The following is a 27,363-nucleotide window of genomic DNA, read 5'->3' as shown; positions in this document are numbered from 1 at the left end:
CTTTCTGGCCAAAACCAGGCAAAGTCCCATCAAATGTTTATAAAAAGAGACGTAATGGTCATTTGGCCAAACACAAATACACTTCTGCACCCTTACATTGACGTGTTCTCCTTACTATGACAAAGGTGGAGTAACCCTTGTGCTATCCTAGGCACTTTAACATTGGGAGTTGGGTCATCTAGACCCACTAGACAGTACGCTGAACCTTTTTTCTTCAATGATTTGTGAACCTCTCTGGTGTCCATGGATTACATGAAATCTTTCCATCTTTATCCACCTTTGTCATGGTAGGAAGAACACGTCAATGTAAGGGTGGGGTCATAGGATAGCACAAGGGTTAATCCCAACACTGACCCAAAAATTGCCCCCTTGATAGCTCCACCCCTGAACCACTCTGCCAATAGATCCATCCTTTTGCTTAGTTATCCATTTTGGAAGAATGGTAAAGCTTTGATTTAATCTTCAAAAACTGATCATTTTAACTCACGTAAGATAAAAAATGAATGGGAAAACACAACTAACCTATTACTTATTCCAACTGTTTGCATTGTTCTTCTAAACCAGAGTCATTTCCATGTGGTTCCAGAGCCTCAGGTTGCAGACTCCTGCTGGGTTAGAGGTTAAAAAAAAAAAACCACACACACACACTAAAAAAGGAAGTTTTTTTTCACTAATGTCATTTAATTGCATCTACAGGATTCCACTCTGGCAGAAATGAGCAGTTGAACATATGGAAGGAAATTGAACCCATTTACCATCTTAGATTTTAGCTTCTACCCAGAGTTACTCTTTTGCAAAGATGTTCGCTATGATCCGGTTTGAAAGATATTTCTACTGCATTGATGGGCAGCTGCTCCTGACTCAGGAGGTAGAGTGGTTGTTTTCTGAAAACATTGATGGATGGACGGCCCCCACCACTGTTGAGCATTCTGAGTCCATAAATCAGTTTTGACCTGCAATCCAGAGAGCTGCACTGAGGTAGAACTGAACCCTTTTGATTATTTACTCCAGAGCAGCTTAGTCTGGACTTTTTAAGACACTTAGAAGAAAAAAAGTGTCCAGTCTGCAACACGACCCCCATAAATCACTCCAAGGACAAACTCAAAAGTACTCGTCCAAAATCCTCTAAAGCCTTCCTGACTGAGATTGTTAGCTTAGAGCGTACAGACCTCCAGCAGGAAATAATTCAAACTTAGTCGTTCTGTTGCAAAGGGAAGGGTGAAGGGATGACTTGAGCTGTGCTGGTATGCTGATATGAAACGGCATGAATGGAAAGATAAAAAAAAATAATAATTTGTCCGAAAAGTCACCGAAACACTTTGCTCATATCACAGATTAAATCGGGAGCTCAGGTAGTTGACATGAAAGTGCTGATTTGATTTTTTTTTTCCAATGAAAATTTGAGCTACAGTCCAACGCATCCATAATCACAACAAAAACCACCCAAAGGTATTCAGATAGAAAAAAAATACAATTTTCTCAAGCTATGATGAACTATACATCTACTTGTTTCAATGTGATTATTAATTATTAATTACACTGGAATGAAATACATTTGAAATCACAAAATACGTCCTTAAGGTCGCATACACAGTTATGATCAGTTAGAAAGTTTACAGAGTAGAAAAAGAAATGGAACACGTGCAAAAATCCTTCTTTATGAACAAAATAAAAACTTTAGGAGTCACTCAAAGGCTCCAAGGTGGCTTGTATTTACTGATTTCTATTCTTAAGTACCAGATATACTACAAAACAGTCATCAAATGAACACCAAAAATATATCGATTTAAGGCCTTTTAAACTATTCTGTGGGAGAGGGCCAAACTAAATGAGGCAAAAAACAGAAAGAAAACTAGAAAGGGGGACATTGCTTTTTTTACCGCATCACTTTGCATGTTTTGACGGTAGAGACTCGGGTGATGACAGAGAGGTCAGTGCACCTCAGGTCCTCCCATTTATGACATCCAACTCTGAGCGGCAAATCTGCAGCTTCCAATACCTGAGAGATGGAAAATGTAAGAACAAAAGAAAGAAAATGGAGGTAATATATATATATTCCACTGTTCAGTTCTCATGGGATAGCTGTGCATCGCATTACAGATTAGCCCTTCCTACTACGTGGCCCTTCTCCACTACGTTAAATCACCTTGGAGATGATTATCCAGAACAAAGCATACAACAGAGCCCCCCCCCTTCCCACAGACATGAAATCCCACGCTAACATCACACGGGATTACATACCTACCCCCAGTACGTGCATGAGGGGCTTTGACATGGCTTTTTTGCCCTCGCTTGGGAACATGATTGTGCCCCAGTTCAAAGGGGTCAAACTAAATCTCACACTGACCAAATCTCTATTATAAGATGATAAGTAAAGGTTTTGTTTACACCTTGACTCGGGGAAAACCTTTATAGCATCTCTCATTTTATTCAACACAATATTTAACACAAGTATAAATTCTATTTTAGTGTATCAGGTCTCTTCAGCCAAAGCAAACACATATCCTTAAAAAGGCTTTTTGGGAAGTGGTTGATCACCTGACTGATATAAACTAGCGCAAACAAAACCTCATCCAAACATTAGTTGGTATAGTTTCCTCTTGGACCTGGATTTTCTGTTATGCTGTACAGCTTTATTCCACACAACCCTGATTCAAACAGTTGTTTGTAAATGGACTCTGATTGTGATATGTGCATTAGATGATAGCATAAGGCGGTTCACAGCAGAACGGGGGCTGGGTCACGCATTTCCTAAAAGCAATGGACACGCAGATGCAGGAATTTGCTTTAGTTCTTGAAACGCGTCTGCTCACAGATGTGGTTGAATTTCCTGAAATGAGAAACATTTAAAAATATGTATCAATTTTTCAGATGAAGAGACAAAGCTGCAGGAAAAGCCATGCCCTAAAACTCAGCAAGGATCTTCTGATGTTAGACAGAGTTTGTGAAAATACTCCTCCTAGTGGCCAAGCCAAGAATAACAGGGAAGCTGTGTAAAAGTGTGTCCTCTGAAATGATCTTTAATAAACTACCTGAATGGAGTCAGATTATTCAGTTCTCAAAAACCAGATAAGCAAAAAGAAAAAGAAAAAAAGAAGTATTTTATTTTGAATGGCAAAGAATGCAAGAGCAGCAGTTTAGCTCAGGCGGTACAGCAGGTCGTCCAACAACAAAAGGGTTGCCGGATCGATGCCAGCTGTCGCCCCCCGAGCGCGGCTAGTCTGCAGCTCACCGCTCCCCCCCAGGGGATGGGTCAGAGTGTGGAGAAGAATTTCCCCATTGTGGGATAAAAATAGTATCTATTATTTTTATTTAATTCACGTTATTCCAGAGAAACGTATAATATGCCATGATTTTAAAATATATTTGTATGAATGTTTAGCTTCAGTATAGATCCACATCCGTATGTTGCTACATTAATGTTGGTCAACTGTCTAACTTCTTGGTACAACTCTAGTGAGGCTTTATCAACACAATCAATGAAATAGAATCTGAAAAAAAAATATCCAAAATGATAGATTTCATTAGTTGATTAGGATTTTTTTTAAACTGCTGTCATCAATAGTAACCACTATACTGACACACACACACACACACACCCACACACACACACACACACACACACACACACACACATACAAAAAACACATCAATTCTTTAGAAAATTAAGACAGAAAAATTCACTTCTGCATTAAACTCACTAACTGGGTGCATTTTTATTAATTTATTAGTAAGTTTGAAAAATATCCAAACCAATCTTTGGTGGGCCAATGAGAATACCTTCTAAAAGTTCCAAAAATACTACTTAAAAACAAAAACTAATAAACGAACAAGAGAAGCACAAATATATTTGATTATTGACAAATAAGTCAATTCTGAATATTTCTATGTTTGAGGACTTTTTGAAAACTTACGTGGCATGATGGGCCTTGACTTGTGTGCGACAGTTACGCCCCCAGTAACAGTCAGGGCGAGATGTTACAGTAGCTGAGAAGATAAAGAAACTCTTAGCAGAAGGCAGTAAAAGGCGTGGGGATGACAAACATTCAGAGTGTGAGCTGATGGGACGTGAGTGGAGTGTTCTGACCTGGCAGCTCAGACGCTGGGATGTTCTGCCTGTACTTGTAGGCCAGCTCCTTGAAGGCTCGCAGGCCGCAGCAGAAGCACAGGATGGTGTTTCCAGAAACGTTATCTGATGGTCAGAAAGGACTGAATTTTAGTGCTCTCGTTGAAGAAACAGCACTGAGAGAGAAACCCTCATCCAAGCATTCCACATGCCTGTCAGAGAAAAGCTTCCCTCCTGCAAGCCTTCCAAAGACTCCTGAAGCAGATCTTTCCACGTCTTCCCCTTGGATGACAGGTGGTTCTGCAGAAACAAGTATATTTTCTAAACATTCAAAAAGCATTCATTACATTTTCATTTTCATTACATATTAGTTAGATGTATAAGTTATATCTGGCCCTTGTCCAGGCCCTGGACAGTCATTATGCTGATGTGGCCCTCAGTGAAAATGAGTTTGACACCCCTACTTTAAGGGAAAACCAAAAGGAAAAGAAAATGTATTGTTCCAAGGAACTCCCTACACCTTTTGTTTTTGTTTCAACTTTTTTTACAAAGATGAGTCATTTAATTAATGTTGAATTTTTTCCTCTATCTACTATTAAATCTTTTAGGGAGGTCTTCTTTGAACTTAAAGAAAAAATAACTAAAAGATGCTGCTGAGCTTGTTAGTCTCTCCCCTTCTGGGAACTATTTATTTGCTTTTTTTATGTACTTATTTAATCTATAAGAAAAAAAACAAAGTTAATTGTTGGAGTTTGTAAAATTCTGAATTTTGATGCAAATATTTTCACTGTTCCCATAAATGAATATTGGCTCAGCTTTCTTGACTATAATCCAACAAACGAAAAACCTATTAGTCTCAAGTCTCTACAGGGAAAACCCCTTAAAGACCCAGTCCAATGAAATGTTTTTGGTGTTTTTAACATCTTCTTGAAGCATTTTCTAAAGATGGAGGACATCTGAAGAAAGTTAAGTTTAAAATAGCATTTCTGAGTATTTCCTTTTCTTTATCATTGAGAATCAGAAGCAGGGGAATAAATGCAGCAGGAAAAGAATTGTATTTGTGATGTAAAAAAAAATAGGCAGGGCAAGCCACAAGCTCCCTGCTCCAAGTTCTGCATGGGAGAGGGGAAGGGGGGCGGGGTTTCTCCATCCCAACAGTTGAAATAGATCTAAAGATGATCAGAGTGGGTCTTTAACAACTAAAAAAAGACGTTTTAAAAGTCCCATGAGCCTTTGCAGTTTTTGAGTTCACTGTAAACATTTCTGAACAATTGCAGAATAAGTATTCTGGCTAGCAGCTAGCACAAACAGAAAAAAATCTGTGTATTTAGTGAGGAAAAAGATAATTGTTTTTAAAAAGCAAAGTAAAATAATTAGTCAATCACTGATGATTCAAAAAAGATAAGAAAGACAAAAGCGCGTCTTACCTTGAGAACCTCTGACTCATAGGTGTTGTTGTTCAGCACGCTGTCCAGACATTTGTCATTGAGATTGAGCTCTAACAAAAACATTATCCCAAAAAAATGTCAAAGATTTAGACAGAAACTCTTTCAGACCTTTAAACTTCAAAATAATCTTTACAAAAATGTTGCTAAGCTGCTTTTTTTAAAGCAAAACGACAATATGTTTATGTGGTCTTTTATTATCAGTACAAAAAAGAAATCTGTCTTTGCTAACATGATTATTAGCATAATGGTGTGCTTATAATATTGTTATATTAGAAAAATTATTAGAGCTGGGTTGATAAAATCGATTTATCTATCTGAATCAATCAAAGTTTAATAAATCAATAATCGATCATTGAGGTAGAGATTGATCTTTCCTTTTCTGGTGACCTAACGCATAACAGTCAAAAAGTCAAAGTCTGCTAGCTTGATGCTAACATGGAAAGGAATTTTCCATAGGACTGCTAATGCTAACGCTCGTTGAATATAAACATGCATTGTTGACTAAATGAATAACTTCATATACTTACAGACACGAATTTTCCAAACTCTATTTTTTAAAGTAAGCATTTGTGATTTAAAGCACAGTTTTTTTCTCAAATAATGGAATAAAAGTGTAATGCTTTTAGCGCAAGTGGCTAAACTGAAACGGCCTCCTGGAGAGGCAGAACATGATCTGCACAATTCTGTTGGAGCTTCTCCTTTAGAGAAATCATGTAACACTGGATGGTCTTAATAGTCTCACTGGGAATTATTTCACTCATAAATTTTACAGTATGTGAACGGTATCTGATTAATATACATTTCTTCAAAACATATAAATTCAAAATTGAATCGAATCAAATTCAATTGAGTGGATCGAAAGAGAATGTTTGAATTCATCCAGGGTCTGGTGAACCTAATCAATTCAGGAAATTTTTGGCGATACCCAGCCCTAGTAATCATCTTAAGATATGTAGAAAATGTTTATACCTTCTGCCCAAGTTATTTTTTGGGTCATTCTATTGGTGTTTTTGCAGAAACTGGTGCATACCACTGAATCGAGACAGACAGCCTTGACATCCAATCCTCTGGCAACCCCAGTACATGTGACAGAAAGGCTGCTGGCACAGCATACCTGCACAAACATCCTAACCTTAGGGTGTATGATGGAAAAACCTGGCAGGCTTTATTGATAATGCTGATGATTAACACGAGAGCATTCAAATATCCGTACACAGATTCAGTTGTCCGTGTCTAGTTACATTCAAGTTTGTGTGAATATTTGCATACACACATTTTATGGACACAGATGTTAAATTTGTGCAAAAGAGCTTCCAGTTAATCAGCCCACTCACACTGTTGAGCAAAGCCCGGCAGACTGCTGAGCTCTGCCCGTCTGTCCGGCATCGGCTGGAGGCAGCAGGTGCAGAGGACATGGCGACCCTGAGGGGGGCAGCAGTACACCTGGGAAGCTGTTTGGAGGAGGAAAGCAAAAGAGCAAAATGAATCAAATCCAGTTTGATAAAAAAAAATTAAAAAGCACCAATTTACAACCAATTCAAAGCATGTCAGAAAATCCGGCTTATAAAACAAAATCACTACATTTTCAGTGAGTTTGAATCAATGGTGGTGTTTTAAATTTCACATTTGTCAGTTCATAAGTGATGGGGAGCTAAAAGTTTGTTTTGTCAGTTTCACTAATCAAAACTACCGACATCCAATTTACTAGAGGGACATCTGTACATTCATACAATCTGCATCCATATCTGGAAAAGATCAAATTTGAAAACTGTACTTGAAGACAGAATTAATCCTTTAACGCTGGACATGTTACCAGCGAAACCTAAATAACACACGCTCTTTAATATACTGTAACTTTTTGAGCGTTTCTGAGATCAGCATGAATCAGCTGATTCTGACCAGGAGAAAAGTGGCTTTTCTCTTTGGCTTGCATGAAGGTGGAAAGCCGCTTTTCTCCCCTTCGGAATCCACTGACGTTTAGTTAGTTGCATAAACGGTTGAAGAGTTACGGTAATTAAAACAAAAACAAAAAAGTCAAGTTTTGCCCTTTTATTTTCTTAACAAAAGGCCAAATGAAAAGCATCTGTTGGCACAGATTTACACAACTTGTACAAATGTTGAAAGCTGTAAAAATAACAGCAACTATAAAAAGTTGCATGTACACAGTTACTTTTTTTCCCCCATTAATTTTCTATCAGCTATCACTAGACTAAATTCCAGCCTTCTGAAAAGCACAACTGTATATTGAAACTTTGAAATTCTATAAAATAAGTGATGGTCGTTGTTCTTCTTGAACTTTAGACGTTTTTTATTTTGCTCATTTATTGAAACACAATAAGATGAGTGAAGCATTAATGGGCAAACACCTGATGTGGCTTCAGAGGATGTTGAGGGCTGTTCTCCTGTCAGCTTTGCTGCTTCCTCTTCACCTGCTGGCTTGGCTGATGAGAGTACAGCTGGTAGTGATGGCAGACCAGCAAACCAGCAGTTTGAACTTGTGGTGAGCAGCACTTGGCTCATGTAGCTCCTGTAGCCGGGACACTGTCTGCACATCACTAAAGGCTGACTGGGGACAGAGATCCACATTAGGTCACATTTTGTTTTATTTTCAAAAACATGGACCATAAACCTTAAAAGGGAAAAAAAAGCTAAATTTTGGTGATTTAGAACAGAAAATACATTTTTGTATAAATTATTGACAAACAACAGCTGCATTCGTCTTAGTCATGAGTTACAAATGTCATCTTTTACTACTTCAAATAGTTAGGTTACTTATAATATTGTTAAAAAGAATAACCACCATTATTATGATATTAACAGTTCTTCTACCAGTTTTATTAAAAAAGAAAGATTAATATTTCACACATTGTAGGTGAAACAGAAAATGAAAGCAGCTCAAAACCTGTTAAATCTCTGTCTAGACGTTTGTAAAGGAAGCAGCTCTACATTATGCAACAATTCAGCCTTTCCTAAATCCTACTCAAATCAGTGAGCAGCATTTAATGTAATCCAGCTCTTGCTTTTCTTTTTCTGCAAAGCTGAAAACTAATAAACTACAGTGGGGCAAAAAAGTATTTAGTCAGCCACCAACTGTGTGGGTTCTCCTATACTTAAAAAGACGAGAGAAGCCTGTCATTTTCATCATGGGTATACCTCAACAATGGGACCCAAAATGAGAAAAGAAAATTTTGGGGAAAAACAAAAATCACATAGTCGCATTTTTGAAAGAATTTATTCGTAAATTATGGTGGAAAATAAGTTTTTGGTCAATAACAAAAGTTGAAAGGTTTTTATAAACTGTTGCTGGTATTTTGGCCCATTCCTCCATGCAGATCTCCTCTAGAGCAGTCATGATTTGGGGCTGTCGCTAAGCAACACAGATGTGTGTTTTCATGATGTTTTTTGGATGTAACTCAGCTTTCTATCTCCTTCAAACACAACGAGAAAACTTCCTACAAAACAGTTGTATTTTGGTTAAATCTGACCATAGGACATTTTCCCAATCCTCTTCTGGATCTTCCAAATGCTCTCTAGTAAACTTTAGTCGGGCCTTCACATGTACTGGTTTTAGCAGGGGGACACGTCTAGCACTCCAGGATTTGAGTCCCTGGTGGCATAGTGTGTTACTGATGGTAGCCCTTGTTACTTTGGTCCCGGCTCTCTGCAGGTTATTCATTAGGCCCCTTCGTGTGGTTCTGGCATTTTTGCTCACCGTTCTTGTGATCATTTTGACCCCACGGGGTGAGATCTTGCGGAAAGCCCCAGATAGAGGGAGATTATCAATGGTCTTGCATGTCCTCCATTTCCTAATAATCGCTTCCACAGTTGATTTCGTCACACCAATCGGTTTATCTATTGCAGATTCAGTCTTCCCCAACCTGGTGCAGGTCAACAATGTTGCTTCTGGTGTCCTTACACAGGTCTTTAGTTTTGGCCATTGTGGAGTTTGGACAGTTTGAAGTTGGGGACAGGTGTCTTTTCTATAGATAACCAGTTCATACAGGTGCCATTAATGCAGGTAACAAGTGGAGAGCATAGGATCCTCTTACAGAAGAAGTTAAATGTCTGTGAGAGCCAAAAATCTTGCTTTTTTCTTATTTTGTCAATCATAGTTGAGGTATACCTGTGATGAAAATTGCACGCCTTTCCCATCTTTCTAAATGAGAGAATTTGCAAAAATGGTGGCTGACTAAATACTTTTTTGCCCCAGAATCTTTTCATCTGTTTCTGATAGACAACAATTTAAATACAATTTTGAACCTAATTTTCTTCATACATGTCCCTCCATCATTAGAAAAATGGCACAAGAATATGTTAAGAACACAATTTCCATCGGAGTGGGTCTTTTAAAATCACATGGTTTTTAGAACCCATAGAAAAACATTCAAATTCGAGTTTTCCTATAGGGATTCATAAACTGTGTCTGGTCTCTGATCATCTTAAAATGCTTGAGAAAGATAGAGAAGGGCAAATAAGGTTAGCTGAGATGCAAGCACAGGCAGTTCTCTTACCTAGTGTCTGAGGAGTCGCTGTCATTATCAGATGATTCAAAGAGGTAGTCGGAGCTGCCCTCTTCATCAGAAAACAGACGCTCCACTTTTGGCTGCAACATGTCTTGAGTTATCTTGTTTCTGCTGTCCATGCTCTTCAGGTCCTCCTCACTGCGACACTTTTCTGCCAAAAAAGGAAAAGCCACACTTTTCATCTGAAATAAATGAACAAAAATGTAATAAAATGCAACTAGGCTGGTCTTTAAATGTGCAAACCTGGATGCTGTGTGAGGTATGCCTCCACCAGGTTATTGAGGAAGTGGTTTTTACAAATCCTCTCTACAGGACAGCGGCACGTCGGGCAGAGAGATGAGCGCTCCATCCAGCCTGAGTAACAGGCGGCGCAAAAGACGTGCATGCAAGGCTGCAAGCTGAAGCAGACAGACTATTGAAACACACATGCAGCACTGAGGTGGGCCTGCAGACAAAAAGATCGGTTCCCTCGCAGATCCATGCTTGAACCACAGGTACCTCAGATCTTACCTGATACAGTCATGCAGCAGGTCCTGGCATATAACACAAGTCAAGGATTCTTCCATCTTATCCGTCTTGGTTTCTTTAACTGCTGATTTTGATGAGTCTTTGTCAGCTGATCCAGCCACTTCAGGACAGGCAGTGAATGGCAAATCTGATGCACACTCTTTATCTAAAACTTAAAAAACAGCAGCCACATATAACAATAGATTTGGGCAGATACCAAACTACGCATAGAAAATAATGGTTTTAATGACATTAAAATAAGGCAAAACCATAATCAGGTAGTTAAAAGACTAAAGACTAACCATCAGACATTTTCCTCCTCTTAAGTTTAGGTTCCAGATGGTCTGTATCATGTTTTTGTGCAGGAGCTGCATGTTTAGGTGGGCCTAGTAGGATTGAAAAAACCAACAAAGACAGATCAAAAATGTGATAATCCTAATAAGATAGAAACATTTGTAGCAAATATACAGATTTGAACTTCCACACAGACTATTTATTCACTTAAGACAAAACCATGCTTTATTAGGTTTGGGAAGAAAAAATGGGGTCGGATTGAACAGCCAAAAAAAGATTCAAAACAGAAAAAAAAAACTCCCTCGCGCCGCAAAAACTGAATCTCAAGAAAATAAAAAGACAATTGTTTTAACAAGAATTGTCTTTTTTTGTCATGCACGAACAATAATCTTGTCACAGAAGTGTTTCAATGGCAAAATAATCTTAGTTTAAGAAAACATTTTGTAAATGACTAGAGTTTTATTTTAAAAAAAAGGAATTCTCTGTAAGACCATTTTTACCCCATTGGCAGAGTTATTTTAATATTTTTTTTTAGAAAAGGTTTCAAATGTTAAGCATTGTTGACACATTTCTAGCGGGCCTGTTTTTGCAGTGCAGAAGTAAGTGGTGGCCAAAATAAACACTACAAGTTGTTTCTGAACACAAACCTAACCCTTTAAGCAGATTCTTATCAAGACTTGTGTGTGCTAATTTTGCTAAACAAAACCAAACAAAAAGTTACCCTGCACTAAACTAATCTAATATAATGCCTTTAGACATTTACATATTTAATGCAATCATAAAAATGTACTTTTGTAAAGTTTACATATAGTTCTTTACACTAAAAACATTGCACAGTTCTTAAAGTGAACAGGAAGCGTAACATGATGGGACGAAGTTGATCGCTTCTGTTAGTTAGCCCAAACTAAACCTGACATTTGAGAGAATTTCTCTGCCTTTTGTGGTCTGCTGCTTGACCTACAGAAACCAACATAGGAAACCAAAAAACTGAATCCATAGCAGGTCATTTTACACATTAGATGGCAGGATGCTTCCACATGCGCTCGTCTGTCAGTCCCTCAAGTGGATTGTTTTAACAAAGATACAGTCAAAGCACTCCAGCATTTTCATTACCTACATATGAGCATTGGGCCATTAGAGGCTGCAAATCCCTCTGTGCTGACCTAAATTTAATGATTTAAGAAAATATGATTGTTTTGTTTATTTTAAATATGCAGTTAACATGACTTTATACATACAGTAGTCTTCATAGTCCTTATATGATGACCACTTGGTTTTTGCTGACATAGCTGTACATTTTCTTAATCCACTCAGATTCCAGCTAGCTTGTGTTGTTCTATGAAACCTTCAGAGTTGACGGTGTGCTGCAAGCAGCAGAGACAGAAAACTGCAAAGGCCAATCAGATGAAGTCTGACACCAAGGCCAGCTGGAAGGCCTAACGCTCATGACTCAGCTAACTCAATGGGAGGCAGTTTAGGAGTTTACTTTTGAAATTAAAGTAAAGTCTATGGTCACATAAGCAAAACTTGTTACAGCCATAACATGTTGATGTGATTAAAAAATATCTTTTGTGTTATGGAAAGAGAGTTTTTTTTCCTGCCTGGTGGAACATCAGTCTTAAAAAGCGCATTGGTTACCAGAGGATGAAGACGTTGTGATCACTGTGGTGCCAGAAGAAGAGGGATTCTCAATGCAGAAATGGGAAGCAGAAGTTGAAGGCTTTGGCTCATCTTGGGCCAAGTCTCTGGGAGTCTTTGTGAGGATGAGTGGCTCCACAGAGAGAATCATCTCCGACTCTGGAACAGCTGAGTAACTCTGGGCTGAACTCTCCATGCCTGAAGTTTGAAAACAGTATGGAGTGTAAATAAAAATGTTGGAAAACCTTTTTGTGAAGAGTCAGTGAGATCTTACCATAGCTGTGTAGTGACTCGCCCTGCTCCATCTTGATAGTGTGGTAAACATAAGCAATATCTATATTTAAAATAAAATAAAAGAGTTTTTGTACAACTTTTCACACATTCATATACCATGTCATAGTTTTTTGCCTTTCTTCATCATAAAATGTAATTAGATTATTATCTAGGACAAGTCATAAGAATATATGAACATTTTGTGCAAAACCATAGAAAATAAGAAACTTAATCTTAATTGAGAACCACCATTAAAATAATAAATCTATTGGAAGGACGAGGTGAACCCCAAAGTTAATGACCTCAAAGAAGAAAACTGGTGTCAGATCTGAACATATCTGGAATGTAGTTGGGAGAACAAAATGTGAAGTGATGGTGAGGTCAACTTTTAACTGATGGAACACTAAAACTCAAAAGTAACACACTAAGATAAAACTGTGAACTTTGGTTTACCACGGAGAAAATCCAGATCATCCACAGTTCCAAAATATGAATTCCCAATGAGCTGGAGAAAGTTAAAAAGTTACTTCAAACATGTTGGAAAAGGAAATGCATTGTGACTGTGGCTAAGAAACCAAGCAGCAGGTACCCAGTACAACTGCTCATAAAAGGACAATAAAGACTCATGGATAAACAGCAACCCCAGAACTGGCGAGCATCTGTGTTCTAGAGTCTACAGGACGTAAAAAACTAAGAAGTCAGAGTGTGGTTGGACAGACCACATGAAACAAACCACTAACAACTAAAAAGCTTTGAGAACTTTTTGGTGGACTTAAAAAAAAAACAAAAAAACTGCACATTATTACATGTGTCGTAAAGTATGGCGAAGGAAGCATCCTGATATAGTTGTTCTTTGCTGCATCAGGGCCTGGTCGGCTTTCATTCATTCATAGAGAGGAGGATGCTGTTAAAGGACCTAAACACAAGCAGAAGCTGCAGTGGGCCCAGACACACATGACTCATTTTCAAACAGTCCTGTTCCCCGTTGAGTGCCTTTCAACCCTGGATGGTCCAGATGGAATGAGTACTGACTGGTTGGTGGATGGCCACCATGTCACAACAACGCTGCGACGTCCGCAAGGAGTTGGCGGAGTCAGGTTTTGGCCTGCATCAAAGGGGCCGACCATGAGAGAGCTGGTCGGCCCTTAAACAAACCTTAGGAGGTTTGTTTAATAACAATTATTATATACTCTAATGGGGCCTGTTGCACAAAAGTAGAATTAAGACATCCGGGATAAATGACTGAGCTGAGCTCAATGAATCCAAAACATGTCCGTCCAGGCTTAATCGGTTGCACAAAGACCAAGCCAGGATGAGCAGACACGGATTCATCAAGCCAGGTGTAACCAATCCTGGATAGGTGCGCGCTCACGGCTCACTCAAACAGACCCCTCCACAGATCACAGATAAACTGATTCACCATGGCAACTAAAGCCGCGTACCTTTCCCCGTCGGAAGCACAAATCCTCATGGAGGCATACGAGGAGGTAAAAGATATAATTAAGAAGAAAGGCAACACCACCACAGTGATAAAGCACACTCAATAATTTTTTAAATTAAATTACCAGCCAATTAATTTTATGAAAATGTAACTTGTCATTTCAACCAGAAAATGTTATGTTTGTAAATCTTACGTGAATGAATCATGTCGATCGTACATAAAAATAATCCATTTAAAAGTTACTAATTTCAATCATGTTGATCCAACATGATACCGTTAAATTGGATACATTAGTAATCGCAAGGAATTGTGGGATTCCATTTTCTTTGTCTATCTGGGCAGATTGGGGTCTAAGTGTGAGTTTTTGTCCATGGGTTTTATTGTCTAGCTGTTTTACTCTGTTTTAACTAGTGATTTAAACTGTTATGGTTCTTTTTTTTCTGCACCATGAGTTAGAGTGTGGGAGAGGATGATGACCAACCCCCTTGTGCGGTGCAGTATTAAAGTTACTGTGCTTAAGGAAGAAATCGCGGTATTGGAACTCTTGTCTTTTGATGTGGGACTCTGCTGTGTAATTCATGTCTTTGATGTGAAAGTTATTGGCTGTATCTTTCGAAAACATTATCAATGTCAGATGTATAAATAACATTAAAGCAAAAAATCAAGATATATCAACATAACTTGTGTTGGGTAGTCAGAAATTTAAGTTAAATAAAATTAATTTAATGAGGTGTGACCAATTAAAGTGATTCAACTAAGTTGGATCAACTTTTATTTTTTGAGAGTGAGCAACTATATTAATTTAAAGTTGGGTCCAACTGCAGTATTTAAATTGAATCAACTTACACTTATTAGTTTGAACCTAAGTACATTAAGTAGGACCAATATGAGTCATTTTTGTTCAAGTAACGCTATCTAACCATGTGGAAATCATTTCCATAATTTTTTTATGTTCATTCAAAGTGAACGTTTTTTGAGTGTAGTTTACCTGCTTTGTTTTATCCTTATTCAATAAAGGAACATAATGTTACACATTGTGTTTTTATATTCATATGGAATGTGTATTATTTTATATGACAGAGTACTAGGGCCCCACTGAGGAAAAAGGATAAAGTCATAAATTTATGAGGCTGGTTCTTTCTGCAGAAAAGCAACATATTCTTTTTACAGTTCTGATAGTTATGACAATGTGATACTTCATATTCTGGCACATCAGCATGTCTTCGTTTATGAAACCATACTGAAGTACAATTTCACGAAATACCCCACATCTGTCATTTTAACAACTGTCCTCCTTTAAAACAACTGGTTACAATATTATGACTTGTCTTTTTTTTCCCTCTGTGGCCCTAATATTCTATCATTTTATATATAGCCTTATAGTCTATGGGACACTGTAAATTATCTAATGATAGCAACATCATCTAAAACTCATTTATCCAAAATGATTGAAATTAATGATCACAAACGTTTAAATAATGACCGTGGGTCTAGTTATATGTGATAACAATGTATAGTGAGCAGTGAAATAACTATTGGTTTCCATTTGTGGCGACTGCTGACTGACATTAGGGATGAGATTAAATAGATCCTGGAATTTAGCCTGGTCTGGAGCAGGCTAGCTCCACAGAATAAATCTCCATGGTATTTCATACCATAACATATCCTCCTGCCCCCTATCCAGCTTTAGTGCAACCGGATTGGGGATCATGCCCCCCTCATGGCTACAGTGACCATTTTAATACACTGAAAAGCGTAAAAGGTTGATTTCACATGGTATAGGACCTTAAAATACTAAATAGCCATCTTTCCACAATAGTGTGCTTACATCTGTGTTAACTGGAGGAACAACTCCAGTCAGGCTAAATCACCCAGTTGACACAATGGGGGGGGGCTCTACGCCAAGGGGCCTGCCCACAACTCAGAGATCAATTTTTAATGAACTACTACTGCTCTGCAGAAACTACGTCTTAGAAAACAACACGGGTTTTCAGATTTTGGCGAAAAACGGAACGCTTTTAAAAATTGATCAAAAGATGAGTGAAAAAAGTTTTTAAAGGCTCAGCTTACTTTGTTGTGGTTCACTCTTCCTGTACACAAAGTAGATGACGTCTCCATTTTGCAGCAGGTGAGTTTGTCCCTTGATCAGTTTGGACATGTTGATCACTGTTCCGTTTGTGCTGCAGACACAAAAAGGTTTAGTTGAGCGGTTCATTCATTTGTTCCTTCACGTCACAGGGCTGCTAGAGCCTATCCGGCCGGGCAAAGGCAGAGCACACTTTGAACAGGTCGCCAGTCTGATGCAGGGCCACAACAAAACACACCCGCATACATCTAGGGACAATTAACCTATGAAGCATGTTTTTGGATGGAGGGAAGAGCGCCGGAGTCCCCATTGAAAATGCATGAACGGGGAGAACATGCAAATTCCTCACAGAAAGGTCCCCCATTGAGGCAAGAGCACCAACCACTGAACCATTGTGCAGCCCTAATTGAGATGTCCAATACAAAATAAAGGTAAAAATGTCCAATGAAAGAGTATATTTTAATTTTTATCATTGACTTATGGTTTTTATTCCATAACTTTTCATTAGTTGCTCATAACAAATTTCCCAAAAGCACTAATAAAATAAGCTCCTGGTACATGGGATGTTTCACGAAGCCTTTAGTTTTGAGTGAGAAGACTTCAGACGAAACTTTACCTTGTGTCTTCAATCCATACAAGCCCTGAGATTTGATCTTTCACTATCTTGCAGTGTTCCCCTGAGACAAGTTTATTGGCTGGAAATGACAGATAACATCCTGGCAAGAAAAGAACAACAAAAAAGAAGGAATGCAGTTTATAGAAACACAGAAAAGACCTTTCAGAAGGAAGTGGTGCAGAGAAGATGCAATTGATTTCCTTAGCCTTTAAAGTCAAAGCAATCCAATTAAAAAAAAATATATGACATAAAACAAATATTAAGTGGAAAAAAGCTGTACCAAATGAAGTTGCTATGAGGACTTCAAATAAGTGATTACCTAGATGATCTCTAACCAACTGAGCCGACTGGCTTTGCGTTGGAAGAGCACAGAGCCCCAAATGCTTTCAGCAACAAAAAAAGACATAACCCTTTCTCCAGGAAAAACCTATACAAAAAAATCTACTTAATATTCTACACACATGGTGTCAATGGACCTCTTTTGTTCTGGGCTCAAGAGGCTGTCTAAGTTTGGTGCACTAAAGAAGGCTTTGTGTTTTCATGGGGGGTTGTAAAGGTTCCAGACACTGACAGCAACGTCTGCTGCTGTCTGACGGGACCGTCTTTGGCTCACAATGCTTCTATAAACCATTATTATAAAAGGGAATCTGACGTTTTTCCCCCCTTATTCATTTTTGAGTTTTTACTAAAAAAATTTAAGACAATGATCTACCCTTTTTCCTGCCAACTGTGCATTCTCTGCTGAAAAGAAGAACGGTTTCACTTGAGTCCACTTTGACAAGCTTTCCCCACGGTCTTCCCCCTTTGGGGCTGTCCATGTCTGGTCAATCCCCCACCTGAGAAACAAGCAATGAAATGAAAGTACAAAGCGATTACCTATAAGTAGGACAGCCACTTTCAAGTATTTTTACAGTCTACTTTCGTAAAAACTATTTTTAAAACTTGACACAATGCTAATTACACTCCCATTTCTTCAAAGTTTATTAGAAAAGATCAGCGCCTCTTTATGCAGCAGTCGATTTAAACAAGAACTTGAATGAAGAGCTCTACTTAACTTACTAAACGATGTGAAAAACCGGAAAAGAAGAGAATACTTCTGGATTATAAATTCAATACGCAAGAAACCATCCAACCCCAAACTAAAAATCACTTTCGGTCAATGCTAACAGATGCTAGCATTAGCATGATAATCTAGGAAAGAAAGAAGCGTAAAAAACTAATTTTATGAACATTTCTACAACTTTACGCTTCATTTACGTCTAACTGCGTGTCGTACCTTTAAATCCAGCGTGTGTTGTCCCCGTAGTTCAGTAAAAAACGGCTTATTTGCCTCATGTTCAAATTTGCTATGGGGACAAAAACACTTCCTGCCGACAGTCAATGACGTCATCATCTGACGGGGGTGGGGCTACAGAGAAGCAGGGAGCAGGCAGGTCTGCGAGAAATAGAAAAGCTGGTTAACTGGAAACTTTTCTTTTACAAAGAAATAAATCGTATGTGAATGTACTCAATTTCTAAAAATGTTTAAAACACGCATTGAATACGGTATAAACAAATTACAAAAATATATTTATTTAAGTTTTAAAAGAGAGCTCACCCTGTGTTTAGAAGAGAAAATACACCTTGTGTCAAATAAGATCCTCCTGCTGCAACAGATTTACTTGAATCAAAAATACAAGTCAAACATGACATTTTCTTTTATTATGAGTTCGGTGCACCTACCTTCTTTTTCTAATTTTACTATCAAAAATTATTATTCAATTATTCTAAGTTTGATTAGTTATTGTATGAATGTATAACTGATGATTGTATTGTTTTTGTGTATTATTCCTATTTGATTGCTTGTAATAAACCATTTCAAATTAAAAATCAAATCAAATCAAAACCATCAAAAATGAATATGTCATCATTGATGTAGAATCCAATTTTTGTTTATCTATATAAACACAATTATACAGGCCTACTTTAAGAATTTTGCCTCTGAACAATAACTAGACACTGTTGTGTGGAAAATATGGGATTAACTTTATTGGCTAAATATTTCTTCAAAGTTTGTATTTTTCTCCAAACCCTAAGAGCTAATGAAGGACAAAAGAGCAGCGTCTGGTTTCAGGGTCTCAGGTTGCAGACCCCAACTCTAGATAGACCAGACTGAATACAGGTGTACAGAAGGGCTTGGAATTAGTGCTTAACTTTACATTGTTCACTGATAGCCTTTATTAAGCATAAACATTGTGTAGAATCACAATTCACAAATATAGAGATTGATGGTGCTTGTACAACATTTGATGTCACCATCATTGCAACACTTTGTTTTTACACTTTTCCTTGCTCTTCTGATTCTGTCAAAAGGCATTTTTGTTCACTCTCTACGAGCAAACCAAATTGTCTCAAAGATGAAAGGTGCAGACCTGCTTCTGATCCTTCCACAGATGTTCAATAAAAAATTAGACAGTTTAGTATGAGTGCTCCAATTTACTGAGTGGTCCAATTTACTGCTCTCAGTCATTCTTGGTGTTTTTAGCTGTTTGAGAACTGAGAACAAGCATTCTGATACTAGCAGCATGTTTCTTTCAGAATGCCTCAAATGTCTTGAAATACTATTGATTTCTACACAATTTCAAGATGCAGATAAAGCAAAACAGGCCCAGACCAAGATATAAAGAGTTTTTTTTAACCCTTCAATCAAATTCACAAAAAAATGCAATGTCAATTTTTGATGGGGTATAGATGGTAACCGATGTTGTAGGTCTTTGCCCACAACATCGTTAATTTAAGATGCAAATTTGCATTTCAAAATATTTATAAATTGAAATGTGTTTAGGAAAACAACACCTTTACCCACTGTCTCAAATTTGATCCACACACTTTTAACATGGTGTAACTGTTTTATAAAGAATAATTTTCAATAAATTTAGATGAGTTATTCTCACCTTAAAGTAAAAAAAAAAGTAGGCTTAACCTTTCCCGTCAAAAGCCTTTTTGAGATTTAATTGAAGCAACAATTCTGAAATTGAGTAGGAAAAAGTCTATCTACTGCCTCTAGTGGAATAACGATGCACAACAGGGACAACAGAATGCACTACAGAATTGTGTTTACATTGTGTTTTCACTACAATGAAAACACAATTTTCACAGAAGTGCTTTAAAAGGAACAATGAGCTACAGATTCTAGTTTTGCTGTTGGAATGACATAATGCGTGACAAACTTCCACACTTCACTAGTTATGTTGATTCACACAGCCCAGACCAAAAAGAAAGTCTGATTGACATCACATTTCCAAGTATTTGAAACATTAAAGCCCCTGAAATTTTCACATTTAAACTAAGTCTCTAAGAAATGCTGTTATTTGTCATCTAGCCAGTGGGTGTCCCAAGAGGTACGTGACTTTTCTTGAGTTTCAGCTGTTCTCTGATAAAGCAGGCCCCCTTATCCATCATGCAAATAACGGCATCTTCCTCTTACCACATCTGTTTCATGGGATTTACTGCAAAAGCCTCAGGTGCTGGAATGTGCTGTACTCCCACCACAGTTTAGTTTTGGAATAATGAGAGTCACAATAAAGGAGGTATCTGATGCAGTCATCACTTTTATCACCCACAACAGGTAGTATTTTAAAGCACAACTTTGATCATCTTTTGTGCTGCTTTCAAAGTGTTCCCAGTGGTCTTTGAATTGGGTTTATGCTGCTTTTAGCAAAATTAAAAAAAACTGTCATTTTCTAGGACATAGTTTCTGCATAGCAGCAGTAGTTCACTAGAAATTTGTCTCTGGGCTGTGGGCGGGACTTTTGACGTGGCGCAACCTCATCCTCCTTCCCCTCGCCATTACTGAGAGCTCTCTGTTTATGCTCTCTCCCACTAGCTTAAAGGCCCTCACACCATCAACCTAACATTACTGGTACAACAGAAATATTTTTTGTTGTGTTCCTGATTCAAGTTGGCTGGGGGACCTGAACCAGAACATCAATAGGGGACCTTTCTGTGTGGAGTTTGCATGTTCTCCCTGTGCATGCGTGGGTTCTCTCCGGGGACTCCGGCTTCCTCCCACCGTCCAAAAACAGGCTTCATAGGTTAATTGGTTAATCCAAATTGTCCCTAGATGTGAATGTGAGAGTGCATGGGTGTGTGATTGTGGACACTCTACCCTACGACAGACCGGCGACCTGTCTAGGGTGTCCCCTGCCTTCGCCCACAAGTGGCCGGGATAGGCTCCGGCAGCCCAGTGATCCCGAAAGGGAATAAATGAAAGAAGAAGATGAATGATTCTGATTCACAATGATTTGACTAAAGAAACAGAAAAATAATTTTAAGCTTACTTTTCTTTGTCCTCCATCATCAGAAAAATGCCACAAGAACAACACAATTTTCATCTGAGTGGGTCTTAAAAGCTCTATTTTTGTTAATATTTTGTTCAACAAACCAGGTGAAAAAAGACCAGGGGACCTGTTGACAAGGTTGTAGGTCAGGTTACAATGCACTTTTTTCATTTATGAAGAAGCGGCTTTAAATCATTAAAAAAAAATCCTATTAAGGGCATCTTAAATAGGGATAAAGTTACGCTTAGATCATTTTAATTCTTTTAAAGACAAGAGAAACACTATACAATCCACAATTGAACACTGTTTTTGAAAATTTTAGCAAACCGGTTCGGGGTAATTTTTTCCCCACAGCAGTACATAATATAAATTCAGGTATTACCGTACTATATTCCTTCTTAGGTGTTGCAGTTTTGCAGCGCTTGCCTGAGGAGGGTTAATAAATAATACTCTTCTCAACCTCCGCAGGTAGGTTCTCTTTCAAGCTTGGGTCTACAATAGGCTTGGGAGCTTGAGGGTCTTAAAGTATCTTTGCTGTTTCTATACGCCCTTTCTGGACTGACATGTCTGAGTTTTTTTTCCGGGGATCTGCTGCAGCCACTCTCATTCTCATTCTCTACCACTTTTGGAGGTGTTTCCCATTTTGACTTTGGGATTTCCAGTTCATATTCCTCAGACATGTTCTTGTATATTTTTTTCCAGCCACTTGGTTTTGGCTCTCCATGTTTGCTTTCCCGGCGAGCATCTTACACATTGGAATTATGAGCTGGATTGTTTCAAGTGCCTCTTTGCACAGCATACATCTTAATTCATTTATTTTTTCTTGTAAATTCTTAGTTTTTTTACTTGTTTTTTCTGAAAAAAAAAAGGATTTGCAGAAAATTCACTATTTCTTTTGTAAATTGAAAAAAACAAGGTCACCACATCTTAAGATCTCATCATTAATTCAGTTTCTTTTCCTTTGAAACTGCGAGATTTCCTAGCTTCAACAAACAAACAAAAAAATGCTACATGGCTGATATCAAGCAAACCTCATCTTTCTGCTCCTGGCCTCAGGGCAGACACCCATGCAACTAAATAATTGTGCAAATGTGAATTTAACCAAACATAATGTCTCTCAGATGAAAACAGTTTTGTCATTAAGTAGGCAGTACGGTGGGGAGCGATGCTTTAGTCCAAGGCAGACTGTTATCGGGGAAATGGGAGGAAAATGAAGCCGTTCTACAACATTAATCACATGTTATCATTTGTATCTGCTCCACTCGTATCCTTTTCCAATATTGAGAAAAGGCATCAGTATTTTGTTTTGTTCATCAATCTCATAAAGTGATGCAACAAAAATACAACACGTAAATATTTGCTACATTTAACACTCAGTCCTTGAAAGGAAGATTATAATATTTACCCTTACTTTACACAAAGAGACAACACAATGCAGTCTTTATGCATTCATCCTGTAAAGCCCACTACGTTAAAGAATTGACTGAAATGTCAAATTTTGTAAAATCGGGATCTTTTTAAACCCATTTGGGGAAATCTGTAAACTATTTAAATTAATGATTGGTAAGTTTTTGCTCACAGCAATAGTTTAGGATGCAAACATATTGAGTGTTCAGGAAAAGAAGCACTTCATTTACCCACTGTTCCAAATTTGATCCTTGCATTTTTAACACGGTTTAACTATATAAATGCTTAATTGTCAACACATTTAGCATCCTTTCAATATGGAAAGTTGTCATTTAATAAGATGAATAACAACAGATTATTCATTGTCATCACAATGTTTTGAAAATTGGCTAAACTTTTCCCACCAAAGGTGTTTTTGAGATTTCAAGAAGGCAGGCAGGAAAGAAAGCATGGACCAAGTTATATACAATAAGTTTTTAAGGAAAGTTTGCATCAGGCTAATGAGGTGGGAGTCTCAGAAATGTGTGTATCAAATATGATACAAATGGGTATACGTATAAGGTTAATCCAAAGACTCTGATGTATTGGTATGGATTTTAAAAGATGATAACACAGTAAAAACTCCACCAATAAAGCCTCTCATATTATTGTTTTATAGCTTGTCTTTTAGATTCAAGCAGGATTTCTCCAGTAACACATTCAAATAAAAAAAACTTTATTTATAGTCCCACTCCAATCATCTTTTGAGCTATTTTAAAAGTGTTCCCAGGGGGTTCTCTTTTTGTGTACATGCTTTTCTGATAGCTTACAGCCCCTCACAACTCCAACCTACTATTGCAAGTGCTAGAAAAATGGTAAGCAATATTGGATGTCAAAAATCAAATGTCTGCAAGTGGATGCATCAGAATGGAGCAATGAACGGGGCTTGTGGTCCACCGACCATAGCATCTACGTCAGTGCCACAGGATATCCAAAAAGGCATTTTTTTGTCTGTTTCACAATGAATTGAATAATAATATAATCAGAAACGCAATCTTTATCTGAATTCTTTTTACGTATTATGAGAAAAAATTTACAAGAACATGTTTTTAAAACACCAAAAGGGTTGCTTTTTATATATATTGTACCTCATTGAGCCTCTGACTAGTAGCAACACTCTAACAGAACCTTGTTCTCGCATCTACTCCATTTCCATCTTGTTCCAGTAGCCTACTTTCCATCAGAATGCTTTGGTCCCCCAGCACCTGATGCAGGCCTTGTTTGGCCGGGCGATGTCTGAGCTTATTTTATTAGGTAGGCAGTCGCTTGAAGGGTCTTGCCCAAGGACCCTCAATGGGTGATGTTAATTGCTCACCATTGATGTGGTAACCCCATTACCATTGCTTGCCATTGATTGTTCACCCCCCCCCCGGGAATCGAACCCTGGATTCCTGCGTGCCAGTCCTGCATCTTACCAACCTTCATTTGTTTAGGGCTTACAAGCTTTGAATTTTCATTCAATAAAAATAATTAGAGACCTTTTGTTGTCAGAGCATTGTCAAAATGTGTGTCCTTATGTTGGAACATGATGAATATTTATTTATTAATTGTTATGATGCTTTTCTCCTGCTGGAAAGGGTTTTGCCATATCGGCCTGCATGGAGTTGAGATTCTTGCTTTACTTTTAAGCAGCAGAGTGGACCATGCACTCAGTCTCTGTAAATAATCCACGAGAAAAGGAACAAACAAGTTATCTTGTTGAACATCATGATAGAATATCATTGTACCTAAAGATTCTGCCCAATCTTGAAGTCATTTAGTTTTAAAATATTCAGTCATTAAATATGCATTTCCAATCTCCACGTACAAAAGCCTCGGGGTTCCATTTCCAGTTGAAAATACAAGTTTGATATGGGATTTCACAGTCAAATTACAAGTGGGCTGATCTTTCTTGCTTGAGATAGACCATGTTTCTACAGAAATAGCAAACGAGCCCTTAATGCAGGACTAATCTCAGCAAACCACCACCTACCCCTTGGTAGTGCATTATTAATGGTCAGTGTGGAGGCTGGTGAGCACAGGGTCCTCGCCTCACTAATGGCTTCATTGCTCATTGTTAGATGTCTGCTGGGAAAATGTGCGCACATGCTTCTCACACTCTCATTTATGCATACATGCACACACATTTGCACAGAAACACACAAGACCATCCAGGTATTATGTACTTTTAAAGGCAATTATTGGACTTGATGGTATTTAGCTGTGAATGTGGAGCCTCCACAGACTCTCTGATAAGGTCGCATCAGCTAATTGAAAGCAGTTTATTGAAAGCCGTGCCCCCGCAAACGTCAATCAGCACTTTCTAATTGGATCAAAGATGACTTGTGGCAGCTGTATAAAACATCAAACAGACGATTAAATGAAATAATGAGAAAATAAACCTCAGTGTTGCCAAGAGCCCTCAGTGTTGGGAGCTGAGGAACGTGATTCCACTGTATTCTCTGAAATTATCTCTTTGCTGCTAGGGCTAATTGCTGGAGGATGTCCTCTTAACTGAGTGTGAAAAGCTGTGTCTAATTACTGCAACATTAATCAGGCATTAGCATGTTATCACAAGGTTAACTTATCAGAGGGGGCACGGGAAGCAGCTGGAGGTGCCATTCATCCATGGTGCACTGGGCCAACTGCGCCACAAGGGGTAGTGCTTGTTCTGTCTATGAACCGGGCCCCTCTGAAGCTGGAAGCTGAAGTAAAAGACAACCATGTTGGATCGAGCTGAGTGAGCATTGTTCAGTGTGGAATGGCAATGTCCACAATTCATATTGACCTCATCCTGTTCATCCAGAAAGAGTGCATGTGCTCTCAGGAGATTTGAATTTTTCATTTTGAATAATCTAAAACAAAAAAGACTATTCTGTTGGACTTGCTTGGTGCAGTGTTGGAATCTGAGGTAATGCAGACAGACTGGATAGTGATTAAATTCTAAACTACCCCACAGGCTTGCCATGAATATTTTGCAAAACATCAGATTGTTTTGCAATAAAAACTCCTAAAGCACAAACTAATAGATTCCTATGTTTGCTCTCAGAATGTGGCGAATCGTGAATGATTTATTTTGATCGACTTTAACAGTCAGGTCGCTGCATCCAGGCTTCTCGAAGGAGAACACAGACATACATGCACAGCTGTGAGACGTTGCATGGCAATGGACCAGCGTGTGGAGATTAAAGGTCATGTGTGGCAGCAGGTTTGGTCCCGTGCCCTGCCTTCATTACCGGCAGCTTCAGAGAAGTCTCATCAGGATTCCAGCAGGGCAGAGATGCCATACCTCCAGCAGCCCTGCCAAAGGCGCTCATTTGTCAGGGAAGCACAGAGATCACAGGCTGATGAATCTCCCTCGTCTCCCAGACTGTCGAGCTCTTTGCCTGCATATCAAAGACAAAAGAACAGAGCTGCAGCGTGAGAGCGCAGGGCAGCCATTCTATTTAGTGACGGTCCGCTGTTTAAGCACCCCCACACACACACACCACCACCACCAAACGTGCCCTTTAAAAAGGCCCATTAGCCTGTGCGAGCGAGATTACAAGCAAATAGAATTACATTCATTGTGATATTTGATTTCATAATACCTCCAGAATTATAATTATAGCATACTCATGCTTTTCATTTAAAAACCATTTGCAGACAACAAAGAATCAGAGATGGGAATGGGCAGGTAGTGCATCCAGCCAGCAAGTGCATATTATCAGACCTTATTCACCAGAAGTAACAATAATGGGAGAAGAATAGGAACACTAATACAAGTGTAATCAGGTGAGAGAGCGAGATTTAATGACATGGAACACAGGGCTTTATTTTCAGCTGTCAGTCTCCCGCGCAACAGCAGGAAAACAGGTTTGGAAGGTGAACCTTTATCTTTAGGAAACTGCAATGCATTCAGGGATTTTTAGGTGTTTTTTTTTGCCATCCTGCTTCTTCCCAAACAGCACAAGGGTTGGATCCCCAATCATAGCTGAGCTGTATCCTTTCTGTTGGTCACGACTAAAAAAACTAAGTAAGAATTTATTAAAGTGGGGGCTAGATAAGAGGCATTCTTGAGCAGCACAGAAACAAGCCATGAGAGAGAACCTGTGTGATAGCAGCGCTTGTTGTTCTCATGTGCTAAATAGCTGGCCTTCAACACTGCAATCAATTGCTGAATGAGCCACTGTGTAGCCAAGGGTTGTGTGAGATAGCCAGATGGCTGAAGACAGTGGAGCTTGGCCCTGTTGTTTGTGTCACAGACAATGATAATGAACATCGCTGTTCAACCTGGACAAAACACACGAAGCATCAGCACCTCGGTGTCAAGCTCAAGTAGGTGTTGTGTCAAAATGTATTACAGATAGAGGCTTCGGGGCTGTCATTCCCAAAGGGTTTTGGTTTGGCTTGGATCAGTGTTTGACATAAAAATGCAAACCGTTGTGCCTATCTCTAATGCTTCGCGCACACTGAGCATGTTCAAGAACATGTCGAATGCAGGTTCCTGAACACGCTTTTGCATGTGGTGTTCAAGCAGGACAGGTGCATGTACCGTGCGTTTGGTGAAAAATGGTGTAGCGGTGCAGCTCTATTCTGATATATGAAAGACTTAGTATCATGCAATTCCAGCCAGTCACAAACCGCAATGATTAATTTCTCCTCCGTGATCACTTTTCCAGTGGTGGGCACTTCCATTAATTAAGAAGAATTGGTCAAAGTTCAACTGATTAAGTTTTCAACGCGCA

General features: G+C 38.6%; 1 protein-coding gene across 2 annotated transcripts; it reads right to left on the bottom strand.

Annotated features, from left to right (window-relative positions):
- Positions 1–659: 659 nt before the first annotated feature.
- Positions 660–18,287, bottom strand: chfr (checkpoint with forkhead and ring finger domains). 2 transcript variants are annotated; one of them, XM_020706168.1, is made up of 18 exons: positions 18,169–18,287; positions 17,605–17,728; positions 16,893–16,992; positions 16,261–16,370; positions 12,751–12,810; positions 12,477–12,674; positions 10,847–10,930; positions 10,548–10,716; positions 10,281–10,435; positions 10,026–10,188; positions 7,881–8,080; positions 6,849–6,965; positions 6,545–6,628; positions 5,494–5,564; positions 4,279–4,366; positions 4,088–4,192; positions 3,915–3,987; positions 660–2,830 (listed from the first exon to the last, which is right to left on the bottom strand). In XM_020706168.1, exons 2-18 carry the CDS (start codon positions 17,708–17,710, stop codon positions 2,788–2,790), a joined length of 1,926 nt encoding a protein of 641 aa, XP_020561827.1. In that variant the 5' UTR covers positions 17,711–17,728; positions 18,169–18,287; the 3' UTR covers positions 660–2,787. The 2 variants fall into 2 exon arrangements, with proteins under 2 accessions (XP_020561827.1, XP_020561828.1); XM_020706169.1 differs by lacking the exons at positions 16,893–16,992; positions 18,169–18,287 and having other exon boundaries at positions 17,605–17,726.
- Between the last annotated feature and the right edge of the window lie 9,076 nt (positions 18,288–27,363).

This window comes from Oryzias latipes, chromosome 9 (assembly GCF_002234675.1).
Source record: "Oryzias latipes chromosome 9, ASM223467v1".
NCBI classification, from domain to species: Eukaryota; Metazoa; Chordata; class Actinopteri; order Beloniformes; family Adrianichthyidae; genus Oryzias; species Oryzias latipes.
Note: the sequence above shows the minus strand (reverse complement) of the source record. Positions and strands in the feature narration are given on the sequence as shown.